Here is a 20,995-nt window from a genome sequence, read left to right on the forward strand (position 1 = left end):
CTTAAATTTTTGTTGGGTTTAGCAAGTAAGCAAATTACAGTTTTTTTTAAACTTTGGTCATATAAACCTTGCAACCACCAACTATTAAAAATATTTAAAAGAATGTCTTTAGCAATTGCAGGCAAGTATTCAATCATTTTATATGTAATGCTATCAAAACCCGGTGCTGTACTTTTAGATTGTTTGATTGCTAATCGTAATTCCTCCAAACTGATAGGCATATAAAATGATTCATTGCATGCTACATTACTATTGAATTTACTGAAGTCGATTTTATTTGATGCAAATTTGGGAATAAAAAACTCAAAAAAATCGTCCACCATATCAGCTGATATACTGCCCGATCCCGTTGAGTCTTTGTTTGATATTTTTTTTATAAATTGCCAAATTTTAGTAGGGTGCGTGTTTTTATTAATACTGCTTATGAAAGATATCCAGCTGTCTCGAGCTTTTTTAGAAAATAGTAATTTAGTTTGACTAGCTACATTTTGGTATTGACAATAGTTTGTATAGTTTGAGACACGTTTATACTGGTTCAGGGCTTCTTTTCTGCGACGAAACATATCATAGCATTCGGTATCCCACCATATTGGACGTTGAGTTACTTGTTGTCTTGCTCTTTTTAGGGGAATAGTTGCGGATGCTGCTTCTGAGACCTTTTCCATAAAAATAGAGAAGCTTAGTAGATTGGAGTTTAGATTTTGGTTTGTACTAATTAACGAATTTTCCAGTATAGTGGAGTATGCAGACCAATCAGCTAATTTATCATTCCATTTAGATGCTGGATTTTTATTTATTATAACTCTATCCCTAATAATTTCAAATTTGATTAAACAATGATCTGAACCTAACGCATCTGGTACGACATCCCATACACAACAATCACTAGCCAAACTAGCAGAGCAAAATGTAATGTCTACCGCCGAAGGTAGCTCTTCTGGACGAGAAATTCTAGTTGGTTTACCATTATTGAGAACAACATAGTTATTATCATCTAAGGCTTCTACTAATTGATTACCACAAGCTTTATTAATATGAGATCCCCAAAGTGTATGATGGCTGTTAAAATCGCCACAGAAAATAACAGGAGAATTAAATTGCCGAAAGATATTTGACCAATCTGATTTAGAAACATTTAATTTAGGTGGTTTATACACCGATACTAGTATGATATTTAAGGACGGAAATTTAACTGCGCAAAGTTCTAAATCTTTTTTATATGCAAAAGTAATAGGAAAATTGATAAATTTAATGTCTTGGCGAACTGCAATGGCAACACCGCCAAAGCCATTTGCACGATCCTGTCGGATAATCTTATACCCTTTTAGTTTAAAAGAATGGTTTGGTTTTTTAAAGGTTTCTGATAAAGCTATAATATCTACAGGATTATTGTGTAAAAAATTTAATAAACTTGGATGGTTTTTAGAGAAAGAACGAATATTCCATTGGATAACTTTAATGTTTTTACTATTGAGTGTACTTATCTTATTAGTGGATTGAATCATCAGAACAAGATTCAATATCCATTTCTGGAATTAGATTTGAAGAACTTAATATAGAGGAGATCATATTTCTAATATTTTCTTCTAAATTGTAATTTGTTGCGGATGAATCTGAATTAACTACTTGTTTAACTACGGTTATTATCTGACTTGTTAGTTTTTCCTTATATTGGATAAAGTCATCTCTGTGAGGATTTGGTATGATGGGATTATGTGAAGATTTGGTTTTTTTTGTTTGAAAATGGGAAGAAGTAGGCAGAGACTGAGAAATAGGTGGAGACTCCGGAGCAGATGGTTTACGTTTTTTCACTGGTCTTTTGGGTGAAGTATTTCGAACATTGGGTTTACGTAGCAAAAAGCTAGAATTTGGAGTTTGGGACGTACTAGGGAGTGGCAGAGAGGGAAAATTAGTGGAATTATTAAGAACTGAAAATCTATTATTTGTAGAAATCTTGGCATAAGATGGATTATCATGCACTCTTTCAGCTTCTTTAAATGTAATATTTTCCCTGGCCATGAGTTGTTTGATATTTTTTGTTTCTTATATACTGGACAATCTCTGGATGTAGAGCAGTGTTCATTATTTTGGCAATAAATGCAGAATTTTTCGCAAGAAGAGTCTGACGTATGATTTAGGCTAGAACAGTTTCGACAGTGAGAAGATTTGGTTTTACATTGCTTGGCAGAATGTCCATATCGCAAGCAATTAAAACATTGAACAACGGGGAATATATATGGTTCTACAGAGAAATTGCATAAATTAATTTGTATATTTTGAGGAAGTTCATTTCCTACAAATTGCACAATAACCATTTGTCTGTTTACATATGAAATATTACCGTCTTTATCTGTTACCTTTCGTTTCATGCGTTGAACTTGAACCACCTCTTTATTAGATATTATGGCATTTTTTAAATATTCCTCAGAAAAGTATGTGTCAATATTCCTCAACACACCCTTCTTGTGTGTAAAAAATTTGGGTATATACGCTACTAAGTTATTATTTGACATAATTTTATTATCAACTAGATAATTAGCTTTTTCATACGACTTAAAAATAACTTTAACGCGATTAAGACCAACCGATTTGATATCAAGGACATCGGATTTTATATAATTGTCAGTCAACAAAACGTGACCAATCCGGATTGGGAAAATTCTTCCCAAATGCTTATCAGTACTCTCAATATATACAAAATATGGACCTTTATCCTCAGTTCTATATCTATTATTTAAATCTATAAAATTATTTACATACCTATCCTCCTCTGCATCCTTCTTTTCGGGTGGCGAAGTGCCACCCGAGGTCTCATCCATTATATATTTTTTTTAATTACTTACCTAACCTACCTATTATAAACAATATAGAAAATTAACAAAAGGAACACTAATTAACACAATAACACACAATACACCGAGAACTGCTCGTTTGTATCGTTAAAATCAAACTATTAAAATGCGGAGAATAAAAATTCGTGTCCACACTTTGACAATTATTTGAATTCTATATGTTGTGTATGTCATTTTTTTTTTTAAATTCTTAGCCTAATTTAATTTTATAATCGTTTTATGATAGTGTCTTACTATTATTTATAAATTTTAATATTATTTTATATTTACCATTGACCCTTAATGTTCTTTTACTCTTCTTTTTTAAAAAATCTTGTTGATATTTCAAATGTCATGCCAAACCCGTCACCGGGTGATACTTCATAACAACTTAACCTTTGCTCATTGGTCGTTCCTGCAATGGTGATATAATACAAACCACCCCGCTTATTAAATTAAATTTTGTTGGATTCGAGGCATCGGCATGACCATTGATCAAGTTGCATCTCATTTCTCCTCAATGACATCACATTTGAAATATCCTCAATAAGTTTGTAAGTACTATTTATTTATACATGTTTTCATATTCTTTTACATAGAAAAAATATCATTGTAGCACCCTGATGATGGTTATAATCATAACCGAAAGCTTGGATTAAAGAAACTTGAAAGAGTACACTTTTCATTTGCTGCATAACCCAATATCCTAAATTTCTTTCTATTTACTGTCAGCAAAGACTTCTTGTCTTCGTAATTATATATATATATATATATATATATATATATATATATATATATATATATATATATATATATTTATATATATATATAAATATGCACAATATGTACCTACACATATAAATTACTAAAATAATTACATGCAAACACAAACGTAAGCAAACGGAAGCGAATAATACAAGACTGTACTACACACAATACAGTCACCACAATCGGAACGATGTTATATTATTTAAGAACCGTGAAAACTAAAGACCATTGTTTAAAAAAGAATTTTTTTAATAGTCTGTTAGTCTTTTTTAAACAATGCTAAGACAGTTTGAAGTAAATATATAAAGGGATACTACAGACAGGTGCCTGTTGTTTCTGCCGGCGTGTGCCATGAGTCATTTTTACTATCATATAGTTAAAATTACACAAATACACATTATCTCTCAAATATTATATTACATACATTTTATTGTTGAAATGTTTATCTGATAATTAATAATTTTGATGGGAAATAAGCCACAATTAAATTGAAAAATAATTTTATTAACGTTTCGACGCCCAAATCGGGTGTCGTCACAATACAAATGTACTGAAAATCAAAATGTTTATCTGATGAAAATCGGTCCGGGTTAGCCGGACTTCCAGGTTACCGGGGGCCGACTTATCGGGGTTCCACTGTACATTTGGATGTTGAGAGGTGACTCATATTTTTTGCTGAAATTGCTTGAAAATAACTTATATAATAATATTTGAGTTATCCTCCCACTCAAAAAGGTCCGGGACATTGTTTAAATAAACAAAATGTCAAAAAATGAAGGAAAAATTCGACTTTTTTCATCGTTTTTTGATTATAACTTTAAAAGTATATATTTCCGAGAAAAATTGCACTGACATAAAAGTTGGTAATTAAATTTCCTACAATATAGAATTAGTTAAATTTTTTAAAAATTGTCACCCTTGTTGCAAAATAGCAATACTTGCGGAAAAACCATAAAACACAAGTATTCGCATTTTATGTCTTTCAACCATTTATGCTACACTTAGGACCTTCATATTTCATCCAAAAAAACTTTATGATAAAATAAAACAATACTATAAATTTCGTTAAGATCGGTTTAATAGATTTCGCAAAAAAAAATTAATTGTTTCAAAATGTTACAGGACTGAAAATAAAGCAGACAGCAAGTTGTTTTTTTTTCAAATAGAAAAATACTGTACCTTTCATTTGCAATTTGCAAAATTAAAATCGGTTAACTACAACGGCGTCAGGATTTTTTTAAATAAACATTAATTTTTGGTGCTACGCGCAGGACAGCGGATACGTTTGCTCTGATTGGGCATTCCAATGACCTTTGAAAATAATTGATAAATTTTAATTTTTAGTACATTTCGATATAAATAAATAAATTTGTTTATTGCAAAATATAAACGCATACTCCGTCCTTTGAAATAACACTTTTTTTAGCAAAAATTTTCTTTGTTCATATATTTTAACTTTTAACTATTTTAACAACAAAGAGAATAAAAGTTTATTATTTTTAAACATATGCAATTGTTTAAACAATATTTCACAAGCAATAATCAAATTAGTTTGATTTTTGTGGAATTAAAATATTAAAATACAACAAAATATAGAGTAAGAAAATAATATATTAGATAAACATTGGAAGAAATTTTGGTGGAAATCAACTTGTGTGAATCGAACACCGCTGTTCTGCGCGTAGCACCAAAAATTAATGTTTATTTAAAAAAATTCCTGACCCCATGTTAGTTAATCGCTTTTAATTTTACAAATTGCAGATAAAAGGTACAGTATTCTTCTATATTTAAAAACATTTTCAACTTGCTATCTGCTTTATTTTTGCAAAATTTATTTTGCAAAATCTATTAAACCGATCTTAATGAAATTTACAATATTGTTTTATTATAGCATAAAGTTTTTCAGAGTAAAATATGAAGGTCCTAAGTTTAGCATAAATGGTTGACAAACGTAAAATGCGAATACTTGTTTTTATGTATTTTTCGCAATTATTGCTATTTTGCAACAAGGGTGACAATTTTCAAACATTTTAACCAATCCTATGTTGTAGGAAATTTAAATACGCAACTTGTATGTCAATGCAACTTTTCTCGAAAGTGAATACTTTTAAAGTTATAATCAAAAAACGAAGAAAAGAATCGAATTTTTCGTTCATTTTTTGACATTTTTATTATTTAAACAATGTTCCGGACCTTTTTGAGTGGGAGGATATCTCAATTATTATTATATAAGTTGATTCCAAGCAATTTCTGCAAAAAAATATGAGTCACCTCTCAACGTCCATCTCATAACAGGTGCGCCCTGGACTATAAGTCTTAAATTGGTCTTTAGATAAAAAAATTCAAGTTAGAATATAAAATTTTTCCTAACTCCAATAAAGCTCTACAACACTGTTCTCTCCTTTCATAAGCTTTTATGTTATGCAGATACGTGTTCATACTGGTTGTCAAATGCACAAGGAGGCAAGGACCCTCTCTCTACCGCTCTTCTGATTGTTGCTCTAATATCAGATATACCGCACCAGTTTCTTATGTCTCTGAACCATCAATATTGCTTGCAGACAGGTCCACCTCGATCTTTTATTTTGCACATTAAGATGATATTTAGTAGCTCATAATGTCATTTCTTAGTACTGTTTAACGGGTTTAATATTTCTCTTTGAATATTACTTTTCCTTAGGACCCCTTCATTTGTAACGTGAGCATGGAATTCTGTGAAGACACCACTTTTCGAAAGGTTCGAAGTGAAGGTGGCTAGTTGTTTAAAATTTTTAACAGTTCTATGGCAGAATTATTTATTTTCAACTAAGCTTCCATATGGAGAGCTTCGTCTACTGATAGCATCAACTTGGTCTTTTGTAAATGATATGAATTCTGTAGGTACTCTTCTCTCACTATCATAATAATATTCATTATCTCTTTCAGTTGGTCTATAATATTGTCCCTCCTGATAGCTGTATTATCAGTGTATCTTTCATTATTAATGTGAATACTCATTTTCTGCCTATAAAAATCTCATCACTTACATTGCCAAATGGCTTTTGGTAATCAATGATATAAATGCAGATGTATTTCCTGTATAGATACCCTTTTTGCTTCGCTACCTACATTTCAAGCCTTACTGCAATGGACTTCTTGATAGATGTATCTCCAATGGGGATGGTTCTTCTAGCGACTGTTAAAGAAGGTTACTTGTGATGAGCGAATATGCTTCAAAGAAATAAAACACTTGCGATTTACAATTTTTGTAATTAAACTTTAAGCGAAAGTCTCAACACGGCCGTTTGTACAATCAAATACACCTTTTCTTTCCATAGAATGTACGGAAAATACCGATTAGAGAAAATTCCCGCGTTTTACGTGAATTTATCATGATTCTACACTAAAAAAAGTGAATATTTTAAATTGAAAGATTTATGTAGGTACATAATTTTAAGTAATTGTATTTTTATTATTTTATACAGGGTGTTCAGAAACTCTACCGACAAATGAAGACAGGAGATTCCTCAGATAATTTTAAGACAATTTAACCAAATTTACCTAGTCCGAAAATGCTTCCTAAGGGAGCTAGAGCTCTTTGAAGATGGCGTCTTGTAATTAGTTTTTCTTAAATACCTCCAGAACGCTTCCAGTTAAAAAAACGAAAATTAATACACATATATTTATCTTCCAGAGATAAATCGATTTCATCCATTGTGAGTTTCTAGTACCAGTCGTAGGTGTCCGTTTTGGGTAGGGCAACGGTTATTTTATCGCATAACTTTTTTGTCTTTAACTTTTAAGAATTTCTGATACTGGATTATTAAATTGTAAGGCACTCTAGTACTAAAAGATACTCTTGCTTTAAGTCGGTAGGATACACCGTTTTCTAGAAAAAACGATTTGAAAATTTTTCGTTTTCTGAGTTTAAAAAAAATTGAAAAAATTTTTCAAAAAAAAAGCGATGTATTTTACCAACTAAAATCAAGAGTAACTTTTAAGTACTAGAATACCTCATAATTTAATAATTTAGTGTCAAAAATTCTTAAAAATTTGAAGACAAAAAAGGTATGCGATAAAATATCCGTTGACCTACCCAAAACGGACGCATATGAGCGGTACAATTAATGAAATCGATGCATCTCTGGAATGTACATAAACGTACCAGTTTTAGTTTTTCGAAATAGTATTTTTTTGAAATTGTGTTTGATATTCAAAAAGCGGAAAATTTTCACATCGATTTTTCTAGAAAACGATTTTTCTCGCCTTAAAGTAAGAGTACCTTTTAGAACTATAATACCTTACGTTTTAATAACCCAGACTCAATAATGCTTAAAAATGAAAAACAAAAAAGTTATGCAATAATATAACTGTTTTCCTACCCAAAACGGACGCCTAGGACCGGTACTAGAAATTTGCAATGAATGGAATCGATTTATCTCTGGAAGATAAATATGTGTATCAATTTTCGTTTTTCTAAATAGAAGCGTTCTGGAGATATTGAACAAAAACTAATTCCCAGACGCCATCTTCAAATAGCTCTAGCTCCTTTAGGAAGCATTTTCGGACTAGAGGAATCTGGTTAAATTGTCTTAAAATTATCTGAGGAATATCCTGTCTTCGTTTGTCGGTAGAGTTTCTGGACACCCTGTATATGTATTTTAAATAGTTATTTATGATATAAGTGTTAAAAGTACATGTTTAAGGCACGCATGTGAAAGTTTGCAGAATGCGTGAAAGCGAGTTCTGCAATTCACATGAGTGCCTTAAAAATGTACTTTTTAACACGCATATCATACAATATTTTTTCTACAAACGTAATTACAGGACAATATCTACAAAAACTTTTACTTGAACTTGACTGACATTCCAATTTTATATTTTTTTGACATTACATCAAAATGACATATACGGTCAATACGAACTGCAGTGCCTTAAATTTTTTTTTTAAAGCACTAGTGCCTTAAAGTAGCATTTTTAACGCTCGTATGAAGTGCTAAAAATTGTATTTTTAACAAGGTTGTAGAAAAAAATAAATATGTTCATTTATGGAACAATTTCCATTGATTGTAACATTTTTAAACCAGTAAATTTGTTGGATTTCGCCTTGATAAAACAGCCCTGGATATGCCAGCGTCAAATAAAATATACCTCGTCCAATTTACTTACCGTTGCACGTCATCCGCGCCATAGCCTGTGACACGATACCAACACGAAATATTTAGGCGGTGAGTGTGTTCTTTTTTAGAATCAAAATGATTCTAAAGGGGAACACACCTACCGCCTAGATATTTCGTGTTGGTATCGTGTCACAGGCTATGGCGCGGATGACGTGCAACGGTAAGTAAATTGGACGAGGTATATATATGTTATAGTCAAAGCCCGAATTTCAGGCACTCCTAGATTTGACTAGGCAATCCTCAGGTCTGACTGACGGTCTTAGTCAAAGCCCGAAATAAATTACAGTTTCGGCCTTTTACTATTCAAACCTAGGAGAGACTAAGTTGATCAGGCAAAGGTCGAAATTTAATTTTATGAAATCGGGGTTTGACTAGTCAAACCCCGATCAGCTATTAAAATATCGTAATTTGTTAGATTAGGTTTAATAAAACGTAATTTTTTAATTTTAATGTTTATTATTTTTATATTGTCGTAATTAAAATAAAAAAAATAATGTTTATTCTCCCATGTTGAGGCATTATGGCATTTAGAGTTGCACAATACGTTTGACCTTTTACACTTACGTAATTTGAAAGAGCATTTATTATTGCAGTAGCATTTTATAAATCATTGTCCTCCAAATTTAGAACCTTTTGTACTAATTTCTTTTAGAGACAGAGACAGCTTAACGTCTGGAACATCTTCGAAATTTGGAAATTTCTCTTTTAAATCTCTTATTTGATTTCTTGAAAAAAGTCTGTTTATCGTTCCGTATTTCGTACCAACTCTATATAAACCGTCAATTGTTTTATCTTGTATGCCACTCAAAATATTTCGAGCATCCTCTTTGATTCTATCAAAGCTGGGATAGGTATTGTTACAGTTTTTCCGATCGAAATTGGAAGACATTTTTTTCACTTAATAATTGTTTCATAGTATTAGCCTGGGCATGAAGACATTCAATCGCATTTCCTTTATTTATTTGAATCTTTTCTGTTTGTGCACAACGCATGCTCGAACGCGTGCCAAGGAGATACTCGAAATATTTTGGGTATCATACAAGATAAAACAATAATTGACGGTTTATATAGAGTTGGTACGAAATACGGAACAATAAACACACTTTTTTCAAGAAATCAAATAAGAGAATGCAAAGAGAATTCTAATTTCGAAGATGTTACAGACGTTAAGCTGTCTCTAAGAGAAATTAGTACAAAAGATTCTAAATTTGGAGGACAGGGATTTATAAAATACCACTGCAATAAGAAGTGCTCTTTAAAACCATGTAAGTGTAAAAGGTCTGACGTATTGTGCAACTCTAAATGCCATAATGCCTCAACATGTGAGAATAAACACTAATTTTTTTATTGTATTTACAATATACAAATAATAAACATTACAATTAAAAAATTACGTTCTATTAAACCTAATCTAGTCTATGCCAAAAAAACCGAATCTAACAAATTACGACATTTAATAGCTGATCGGGGTTTGACTAGTCAAACCCCGATTTCATAAAATTAAATTTCGACCTTTGCCTGACCAATGTAATCTCTCCTAGGTCTGACTAGTCAAAAGCCGAAACTGTAATTAATTTCGGGCTGTGACTAAGACCGTCGGTCAGACCTGAGGTTTGCCTAGTCAAACCTAGGAGAGCCTGAAATTCGGGCTTTGACTATAACATATATACTGGGTATTGGCGAAAAGGATATTTATATAGTATAGCAGATCTTCCTAAGTTCAGAGTACTTGTAAAATAGTTTACGAAAAATTATGGGTTAATGGAAAAGTACTTAAAGCTTAATTGAATATATTATACCATATTTCAGGTGCTCATCTGTTTGCAATCGGAGGAAAGAAATGGAAAAATTTGAGATCAAAATTAACACCAACTTTTACCTCAGGAAAGATGAAGGCCATGTTTCAAACAATAGCAGATTGTGGGGCTCAATTGAACAAGTATTTAGTTGATGAGTTAGCCCATAATGAGCCAATAGAGATAAAAGATGTTCTAGGTAAGAGATGTAATCTACTTTAATACATTTTTTCTAAATTAACTTCACAGTGTTGATCAAATAATAAAATATTTTACGACGAAGTACTGCATTGATGAAATAAAAAAGACATAAATGATTGGTTCTGAAACTGTTTTCTTGTGGCATGTCTAATTTAAGTATTAAAACCGTTAAGGGTTAAAACCGACCATTCTTGTGGGGGTCAGCTCTACACACGTCCTCATCAAACAAAAAATTATTAACAAAGTAAATTATCAATCGAAGTAGCACAGAAAACGACAATAAATATCGTTTCCATACCACCAGATTGACAACAGGTGGAATACTTTCTTTGGTTACACCTCCTGAGATTTTCAAAATTTATAAATCAAACAGGATGCCGAGGAAATTAAGATGAGTGAATTTTAAATAATTCACAACTCATCTGCTCAGCGTGGTAAAAGTTCCAACAAGAAAGATTCCTTAATACTCCTACAAAAGAGTAAATGAATTGTCACGGAAATGTCACGGAATGTTTCTTTCTTTGCAATTCGGAAGGGCCCAAAGTGCGATACCTGAAGAAATCGGAGAGAAGAGGATATGGGACTACTGATGATGGGAAAAGACCCCCGAAACCGGTATAGACTCTTCCTGCATTCTCCGATTTAACCAGAGTATTATGCAGCTGCTGCATTTTCGTGTTGCAAAGAAATCGAAAATGTTTATACATTTTTAATTCATTTACTCTTTTGTAGGAGTATTAAGGAATCTTTCTTGTTGGAACTTTTATTACGCTGAGCAGATGAGTTGTGAATTATTTAAAATGCTCTCATTTTAATTTCCTCGGCATCCTGTATGATTTATATATTTTGAAAATCTCAGGAGGTGTAACCAAAGAAAGTATTCCACCTGTTGTCAATCTGGTGGTATGAGAACGATATTTATTGTTCCATGACATCGTTCCATTAATGGCCATGACATCGTTGTGGCCAAAAACCTAGGACTACAAGCTGAACTAATCACGCTGAACGAATGAACAACAGATCACAACCCCATTCTACTAGAAATAGGAACATGGAAAGCAACAAACCCGCCGAAAAGAATAAAAAAGAAAATAAAGTGGACAAATTATAAAAGATTAGTGAGTGAAGGAATAAATATAGTGCCAGTTATAAATAACCTCCAACAAATAGAAGAAAAAGTCCTAGAGCTAGAAAACATCATCCAAGAAGCAATCAGAAACAGCACAACAGAGGAAGAAGTCGAGGTCCACACGGGAAGGTTCAAAGACATACCACAAGAAATACAAGACTTGATAAGGGAAAAAAATAGAGCGAAGCAAATAGCCAGAAGAACAAGAAACCGAGTAGACAAAACTTGGGCAAATACACTAAGCAGAGAGGTCAAAACGGCTCTTCAACTACACCGCAGCAAAAAATGGGACAACTTTCTACAAGAGATGGAAGAATCAGACTCAAACATGAAAAACGTCTGGAAGCTCCAGAAAATGCTAAGAAGCGACAGAAAACCCATCCCCCCATTACATGGAGCAAACGGCATGGTATACTCCATAGAAGAAAAAGCTGAGGCGATGAGGTCCACACTCGAAAGTAAATGCAGGCTAAACTTCCATGAAGACGAGGACGACGACTTCTTAGAAGAAGTCGAAGAGCAAGAAGAAAGACCAGAGGATCCAGAAGACATCATCCCCCCAACATCACCGGAAGAAATAAACGAACACATTAAAAACAGTTCACCGAGAAAAGCGCCTGGTCTAGACGAAATAACAAATAGAGCCCTAAAGTATTTGCCCAGAAGAGCTATAGTGTACTTTACAAACATAGTGAATGCGATATTAAGATACAAAATATTCCCGAACAGATGGAAAGAGGCCCATGTCATTATGATCCCAAAACCTGGCAAGAACCACACATTTCCGCAGAACTACAGGCCAATCAGCTTACTCCCAGCGATCAGCAAGATAGTGGAAAGAATCATTCTCAACAGAGTGCAAGCGGAAACAAACAGATTAGAAATAATCCCAGAAGCTCAATTCGGCTTTATAGCAGAGCACTCCAGCGTACTCCGACTAACTGAGTACATAGCAGCTGGATTCAACGACAAGCAGTACACTGGAGCAGCATTACTGGACGTAAGCAAAGCTTTCGACAGAGTATGGCATAAGGGGCTCTTATACAAAATGCGAGGTTATGGGTACAGCGGAGCGATGACGAGACTAATCTCGTCGTACTTGGGCGACCGGAGCTTCAGGGTTCGGATAGGACAAGTCCTGTCCGAGCTCGGAAGCCCGGAGGCTGGAGTGCCACAGGGAGCGGTCCGGTCACCTCTGCTGTACACAATATACACTGCTGATGTACCTAGAACACCAGGCACCCTTATGAGCCTCTACGCCGACGATACAGCGATAGAGGCCAAACACAGAAACGTAGACATAGCAGTGACCAACCTGCAAACAGCGTTAGAAGACATCGAGAAATGGAGTTTAAAATGGAAGATAGCCATCAACTCAGAAAAGACGCAAGCGGTACTATACAAGAAAGGAAGACAACAGCCAGAAGAACCTAGACAGAAAAATGAAGCTAAATACCTAGGAGTCATCATGGACAAAGGATCAACCTTCCAAAAACACGTAGAAGCCACAGTCCAGAAGGCCAACATTGCGAGAGCAACATTAAGAGGACTCACAGGCAGAAAAAGTAAACTAAGACTAAAAACAAGGTTAAGACTAATAAACAGCATAATATTACCGGTATTAACATACGCATCTCTCGCATGGGGACAAGTATGTAACACCCACAAAAAGAAGATACAAGCAGTCCACAACAGCAGCTTAAGAGAAGCAGCCAGAGTCCCAAGATACGTAGCAGAAAGATTCCTGTTCAGAGAACTTCAACAGGTGAGAGTCACCGAAATGATGACAGACAAGGCAAGGGTCAAATTCGCGGAACTGGAGCACCACCCAAGTCACATACTGCGAGAGATGCTAGGGTATGACGCGTTCCACCGATGGAAGCACAGACGTGCTAAACAGCAAATAGTGGATTAAAGTGAATAAATAAAAGTGACAAAGTAAATAAAAAAGTAAAAGTGATAATAGTCAGTTCGTAGCTCGAAACTCCAAGTGCCGAAGAAAACACGCAACCCAAACGTAGGTTCAACATCACGACCAGGTAAGCAAACCAGTAGAAAATAGAGGAAAAGGCGTAAGCCAAACAAAAAAAAAACACAAAAAAAACAAAATAAGGCGTAAGCCAACAAAAAAATCACACAAAAAACAAAAAATCATAAAATTCTTGAGTTCCAAGACATTGGACTGAGCTCAGTGGGGCTTGGTACAATGACTTGGGGCCCAAGCAAGCAATTTTAGTTCGCGCGGATAAGTAAGTAAGAAGATAAAGACATAGAGCGCTTCACGCTGGCCTAGTTTTTGCATTCGATTAGGGCACCACATTTTAATCTTATTACCCAGGGTTCCATTGTGAAGAGCATTTGGCTACGATAGTTGTGACCCATCGCGCATCAGCGTGCTATGGGGAGGAAGGGGATGGCCTGGGGCATTGGAGCGAGGTAGGGTGATCCCTGTTTTAAACTCGGGTCAAAACACCTCGCCCCAATGAATTGTTACACCCGAATGTACTTTTTCGATAGGGTGGACATCTCCCACAGGTCGGGTTGAATCAAATTGCTTGCTTGAATACTTTGTACGGGTTAAGATGTTTTATTTTTTGAATAAAAATGGCGCGTCGTATGAAAAAATAGGAAGATAGATTTTTTGTCACAAATTGAACGAGGAATTCAAAAACGATTGTTAATTTGAAATATGTCAGTGGCGTACTATCTATTTTCTTTAAAAAGTTCAGACCATTACCCCTATGCGCGCCAATGATAAATATAAAATTCTTAATTGTATATCAAAATATGCACAACAACTACCTCTTAAAACTCGCCAGATTTTATTACAATGTTGCCAGTAGTTTCGGCAAAATCATAAAAAATGTGTAAAATTTTGTTTTCTTCAACGCCCTGCATCTTGAAAATGCATGGCATTACAAAAAATTTTTATTAAGCAAACCCCAATTATTTTTCAGTTTTTTACCTATTCTAGTGACGGTGTTACCTTTTTTGAAAAATATGTATAAAATTGTATCAAAAAACGAAAAAAAAAACCGAAAAAATGCGATTTTTCATTTTTAAAGCTGCGTTTCACCGATTTTAAAAATTTGAAAAAATTCAGGGTGAAATATTATGCAAAAATGCACGTTATATATTTTTTTAGTGAAAACGAATGTCTTAGTTATTTTTTTATACTCATTTAAAATTTTAAAATCTTTCAAAAATTTTAATTTCCCGCCAAAAATTAAAAAAAAAATTTTTCGCACAGAAGTTTTTAAAACTTACAACTGTTTTATTTCAAGTTTTTAGCTAGTTCTCGATGCGGCTGAGATAAAAAATAAAAACATAAAAACGCTAATTAGGCTTTAGGTGGGTCACATGACCACCTAGGGGACTAAAAATTTCAGAAAGTTAGTTTCACTATATATGCTAAACGTTGACCTATATGAAATTCGAATCGACTTGGAGGCAATTCTGCACAAAAAACTGTGTACTTTACTGGATTAATAAGTGTGTACAACGAGCATCAAAAATACTGTGCCTAATTAAGGTGCGTTTCTACTTTTACTGCATATATCGGCACTGCAAAAATGGGCACGCTGCAAACCGTACTCACAACTGCCCCGAATATTTTTTGCATTTTTTTGAATTGCAGCCTAATTTTTTATTTCTCATACCTACCAATACATGTATTAGGGCCGGTTTCACCAACAACAAATAAATCGGTGAATTTGTCGAATAAAAGTTATTAGTCGATTATATTTTTTATTGTGTTTCAATACAATTTTAATAATTTAAAGTTAAACTTACGAATTTTCTTTGTTGTAGATATTTAAAACGAGATTAACTTGTCAATTTATTCTTCTTCTTCTTCTTCTTCTTCTTTCTTGTATGTAGGCTTTAAAGCCTGTTTCTTCTTCAATATTAGCCTCCTAAATTGTTTAGGTTATCGCACCATCTTTTTCTTGGTCTGCCAATACCTCTTCGTTCATTTGAGTACTTATCTCGAGCTATTCGTACTATCCTATCCTCTGCCATTCTACTAATGTGTTCGTTCCACTCCTGTTTCCGTTTTGTCACCCATCCATTTATGTCTTCTACATTGCATGATCTTCTTATGTTTTCGCTTCTCTCCCTATCTAGCAGACTTTCCCTGATATTCGTCGGAGTATTTTCATCTCTGTTGTTTCTAGTAAGTAGTCGTCTCGTTTTAGATGTGTCAGGTCTTGTCTCCGCCGTGTATGTTAATATAGGTCTAACTGCTGCTTTATAGATTCTTGCTTTTGTGTCTTGTGTTAGGTGTTTGTTCTTCCAGATTGTGTCATTAAGAGATCCCGCCGCTTTACTTGCTTTTAAGCTTTGTTGTCGTACTTCCTCTTCAAAATCTCCGTAACTGGTTATATCTATTCCCAGATATCTAAATCTTGCTTCCTGCTCTATTATTTTCCCATCAATTTCGATTTTACATCGTAGTGGGTATTTAGATGTTGTCATACATTTGGTCTTTTCTGCTGATATTATCATATTGCATTTCTTGGCTGTTGTATTGAAGATGTGTGTTAATCTTTGGAGATCGTCTTCTGTCTCGGCGATTAATGAGGCGTCGCGTCGTCTGCATAACATAATATTTGGATTTCTTTGTTCCCCATTCTGTAACCATGACCTTTACGTACTGCTTCTATTATTTCTTCTAACCATGACCTTTGCGTACTGCTGTATTAAAGAGCAGTGGGCTTAATGAGTCACCTTGTCTGACTCCGCTTTTTACTGGTATGAACTGCGTTAGTTTTCCATTTATCTTTGCCTGTATTCGATTATGAAAGTAGATGTTTTGTTGTCAATTTATTCGAATAGTAAATATTTATTTAATAAAATAAGCCTTATTTGACGTTGGTGAAACGTATATTTGTCAGTTTTATTGGTTGAATAACTTTTATTCATCGAATAAATTGTTTTTTATTTATAATTTTAAACTTGTGCATTTAGGTATATGTTAACGAATACCTACGGAAGAATGAATTCGTATTGCGAATATGGTAAATGGTATATGTAAAATTATCATTTTACTTACATTTTTTTCTAAACCTAATGTTTTTATATAAGCCGTTTTTTAATTTGCTAACGTCATAATTGGAGTAAAAAAAATAAACATGTTAAAATATGCAGCACCAGATAGTAAATTATGTACTCCATGTTATAGCCCTTAGCATAATTAACACGTAATTTGTGTCCACCATTTTAAAAAGGCCACCCGTATATATTATTAATAATTATTCTTCCGTGTTGAAGTCAGAGGTTAGGCCAAGCAACGTTATAAACGTCCTGATACGACAAATTTTGTCAGGATGTTGGAATAGCAAAACCACCCGACCAAATCGGTCAGCCTGGCTGTCACAATTACTCCTTTTTGTCGTGCGATAAGCCTACAGTTAAGTCCGCGAATCTTTACCCGTGCGTCATCATTTAAAGCATACGAAATAAGTCGATGATAAGTCGGAAATTGAAATTTACTAAACGCAACAGCAAGTCATTTACTGTCACTTGCTGTTGCGTTAATAAATTTCAATCTCCGACTTATCATCGACTTATTTCGTATGCTTTAAATGATGACGCACGGGTAAAAATTCGCGGACTCAACTGTACATAATATGCTCCAACAGTCAGAACCAACGTTGTCAGCCCCGACAGTCAGGTGGTTTTGTCAGAGCGTATGTAGACGTTATAAGTATGTTTTTTTACAACCGTGTTAAAAATGCAATTTTTAGCACTCCATACGAGCGTTAAAAATGCTACTTTAAGGCACTAGTGCTTTAAAAATTTTTCGTACTTCCGGGCCTAAAGTGACAACTTCACTCCCTTGTGACAGGTACTAAAGTGTCACATTTAATCCCTCCGGGATTAAATATTGACGAAACTCCCGGAACGATTAAATCACAAACAAACGAATTTAAGGGATATTTTATTGAAAAATATAATTAATTAGAATGGTAATTAACGTTAATATTCAAATTAATATTGTGACAGTTATACTTATATCAATATCTTCTCTAATGTTAATAACCGATTTCAGCATTGAGTAATGTGCCCAGAGAGTTGAGGCACAAACCGCTTTTGATTTATCATCGAAGTAGACTAACAGCGCATTTTCAGTAGGTTGTCTCACATTTTTTAAGCGGCACCACTTTTTAAAAGCATCGTACTGCTGCTCGTATAGTTTTCTAGATTTCGGTGGTAACAATTCTTCACCTACTTCGGCTGCTCTTTTATCAATATCAGATACACCTTCTTCACTCATGATACCAATAATTATCAATAACAATGTTTCTTTACAATGACACTAGTAATGACAATGTTTCTAAATTATAACTGTCACAACGCAATGTTACTATGGTAACTTATTTTAAAGACAGTTTATTAAATGAGTTGAAGAGAGAAAAAACTGATTGAAATTATTGAAATAATTAATAAAATCATACCGGAAGTACGAAAAGTATCGTATATACCTTGCGACTTAAGTACATTTAATCCTTCAGGTAAATTATGGCCCTCCCTGCGGTCGGGCCATAAACTTTACCTTCAGGATTAAATGTACTACTTCAGTCCCGCGGTATATAATGTACTATTATGGCACTGCAGTTCGTATTGACCGTATAGGCAATTTTGATGTAATGTCAAAAAAATATAAAAATGGAATGTCAGGTTCAAGTAAAAGTTTTTGTAGATATTGTCCTGTAATTACGTTTGTAGAAAAAATATTGTATGGTATGCATGTTAAAAAGTACATTTTTAAGACACTCATGTGAATTACAAAACTCGCTTCGCTCATTCTGCAAACTTTCACATGCGTGCCTTAAACGTGTACTTTTAACACTTATATCATAAATAGCTATTATATGGGATTGAACCACAGTTATTGGTGTACATAATGAAAATTACATTTTTAATTAACTAACGTTTTGATTTTTATTGCGGAAAACTAGACTTATTAGGTAATTATGTCTTTTCAAAAATTAACACATTTGGCCTAGATATTATAAGCCACGGACGGCAAGTGTGTGGTTGAACAATTGTTTGAAGGTGATGTAACGAAAGAGATGTGACCCCAGGGATATCAAAGTCTGAGTGTTATTTTGTTTTGAGTGTTTTGTGTTATTTTTTTTTTAAATTTACTTATGAAACCAGTATATAAATATATGTGATTATATAAGTTTATATTTATATGTGATTATATAAATTAAGTTCTTTTAACATTTTTGTACATAGAGTATGTTTGTGTGTTGTGTGTTGCACATGTATTGTGCATGAGATTGTTGATAATTGTTCTTCAAAGTCCTTTATTTCGCTATTGTCGGTATGTTCTTGTTTTTGACTTCTTCTTTTAGTAGCAATCAAAGCCTACTGCATTCTGCTGATGGGTTTACTACGTATTTTTCTTCGTTAAGTATAATTAGCGGCAGGAAAGTAATGACGAGATTCAGATGGAAGTGATACAAGAAAAGTACAACCAACTTTAAGAAGTATAAAGAATACCAAGAGTGCGGGTATCAACGATATCCCTGGAGACATGATTAAACACGGAGGTAAAATATTAGAAAATAGAATATGTATTTAGCCTACTAAAGATGATATGGGATCAGGAAGAAATGGCAAAACAATTGAGTCAGGCTGTAATATGCCCGATATTTAAAAAGGGAGATAAATCTCAATGTGAAAGTTACAGAGATATCGCTTTGCTTGATGTAATTTATAAAGTCCTTGCCAAGGTTATAAGAGAAAAATTAGACAGATATGTTAGTGTGCATGTAGGAGAATATCAAGGTGGTTTTAAGAGAGGAAATCTACCATCGATCAGATTTTCGTACTAAAGATGTTACAGAGCGGTACCTACGAACAACAGATAAAAAATATGAAGCTCCTGTTTATAGACTTCAAGCAGGCATATGATACAGTCGTAAGGAAACGTCTTTATCATGCACTTCGGTTAATTGGGATACCGGAGAAGTTGGTCAAACTGGTGAAAATGACACTGGAGAGAACAGAAAATCGAGTAGCACTGGAGGGTAGCCTCTCAGAAAAGTTAAAAGTACGAAGGGGTTTGAAGCAGGGAGACCCTCTATCAACTGTCATTTTCAGTTGTGTATTAGAGGCAATATTCAGAGAGAGCGGGATCAGAACGCAAGGTACGATCCATGATAGAAGAACTCAGGTACTTGCATATGCAGACAACATAGTATTGATAACAAGAACAAAAAGAGAACTGCTAAGAGTATTTAACCTTTTTGAAAGAAAAGCTAAGCAGTACGGTCTGAAAATTAACGAACATAAAACAAAATTTGTGGAAATGAGAGATACACTAAATTAAGAACAGGTTTTGAAAATTAGAATAGATAACGATGGAAAAGAATATTGTTTGGTGTGAAAGTGGGAGAGAACGAATGGAGAAGACGGACGAATGCGGAAGTTCAACCCACATAACAATGATGTTCGCATTATGTTCAAAGCATATACTACCAATATTCGTCGGAGTATAATCTTTTTAGTATATGCGTAGTACATGCATAGCATGTATCTTAAAAACATTCTAAATTTCATGTTCTTTGCATATACTTCAAAGAATATTCTCGTACCGAATATACTGAGCACATTCGTGTACGTACTCCCTCGGGATATTCGTAAAAGTTTATTCTTAGAATATACCTTTATCGAATATTCTTTAATAGTTATTTATGATATAAGTGTTAAAAGTACATGTTTAAGGCACGCATGTGAAAGTTTGCAGAATGAGAGAAGCGAGTTATGCAATTCACATGAGTGCCTTAAAAATGTACTTTTTAACACGCATATCATACAATATTTTTTTTTACAAACGTAATTACAGGACAATATCTACAAAAACTTTTACTTGAACTTGACTAACATTCCATTTTTATATTTTTTTGACATTACATCAAAATTGCCTATACGGTCAATACGAATTGCAGTGCCTTAAAAATTTTAAAGCACTAGTGCCTTAAAGTAGCATTTTTAACGCTCGTATGGAGTGCTAAAAACATGGAGTGCATTTTTAACACGGTTGTAGAAAAAAGTATATTTGAGTATATTATTAACACATACTTATAAGTACTTTTA

At 33.7% G+C, this 20,995-nt stretch overlaps 1 protein-coding gene across 3 annotated transcripts in view; it reads left to right on the forward strand.

The window, feature by feature from the left end:
* Positions 1-20,995, forward strand: part of LOC126878792 (cytochrome P450 6a2-like) — a 106,766-nt gene that overhangs the window by 59,619 nt on the left and 26,152 nt on the right. For all 3 annotated transcript variants that reach the window (XM_050641684.1, XM_050641685.1, XM_050641686.1), the window contains exon 4: positions 10,568-10,753. In XM_050641684.1, the coding sequence (XP_050497641.1) occupies positions 10,568-10,753 (186 nt within the window). The remainder of the gene's footprint in view (positions 1-10,567; positions 10,754-20,995) is intronic.

Source organism: Diabrotica virgifera, chromosome 1 (assembly GCF_917563875.1).
Source record: "Diabrotica virgifera virgifera chromosome 1, PGI_DIABVI_V3a".
In the NCBI taxonomy this organism is placed as follows: Eukaryota; Metazoa; Arthropoda; class Insecta; order Coleoptera; family Chrysomelidae; genus Diabrotica; species Diabrotica virgifera.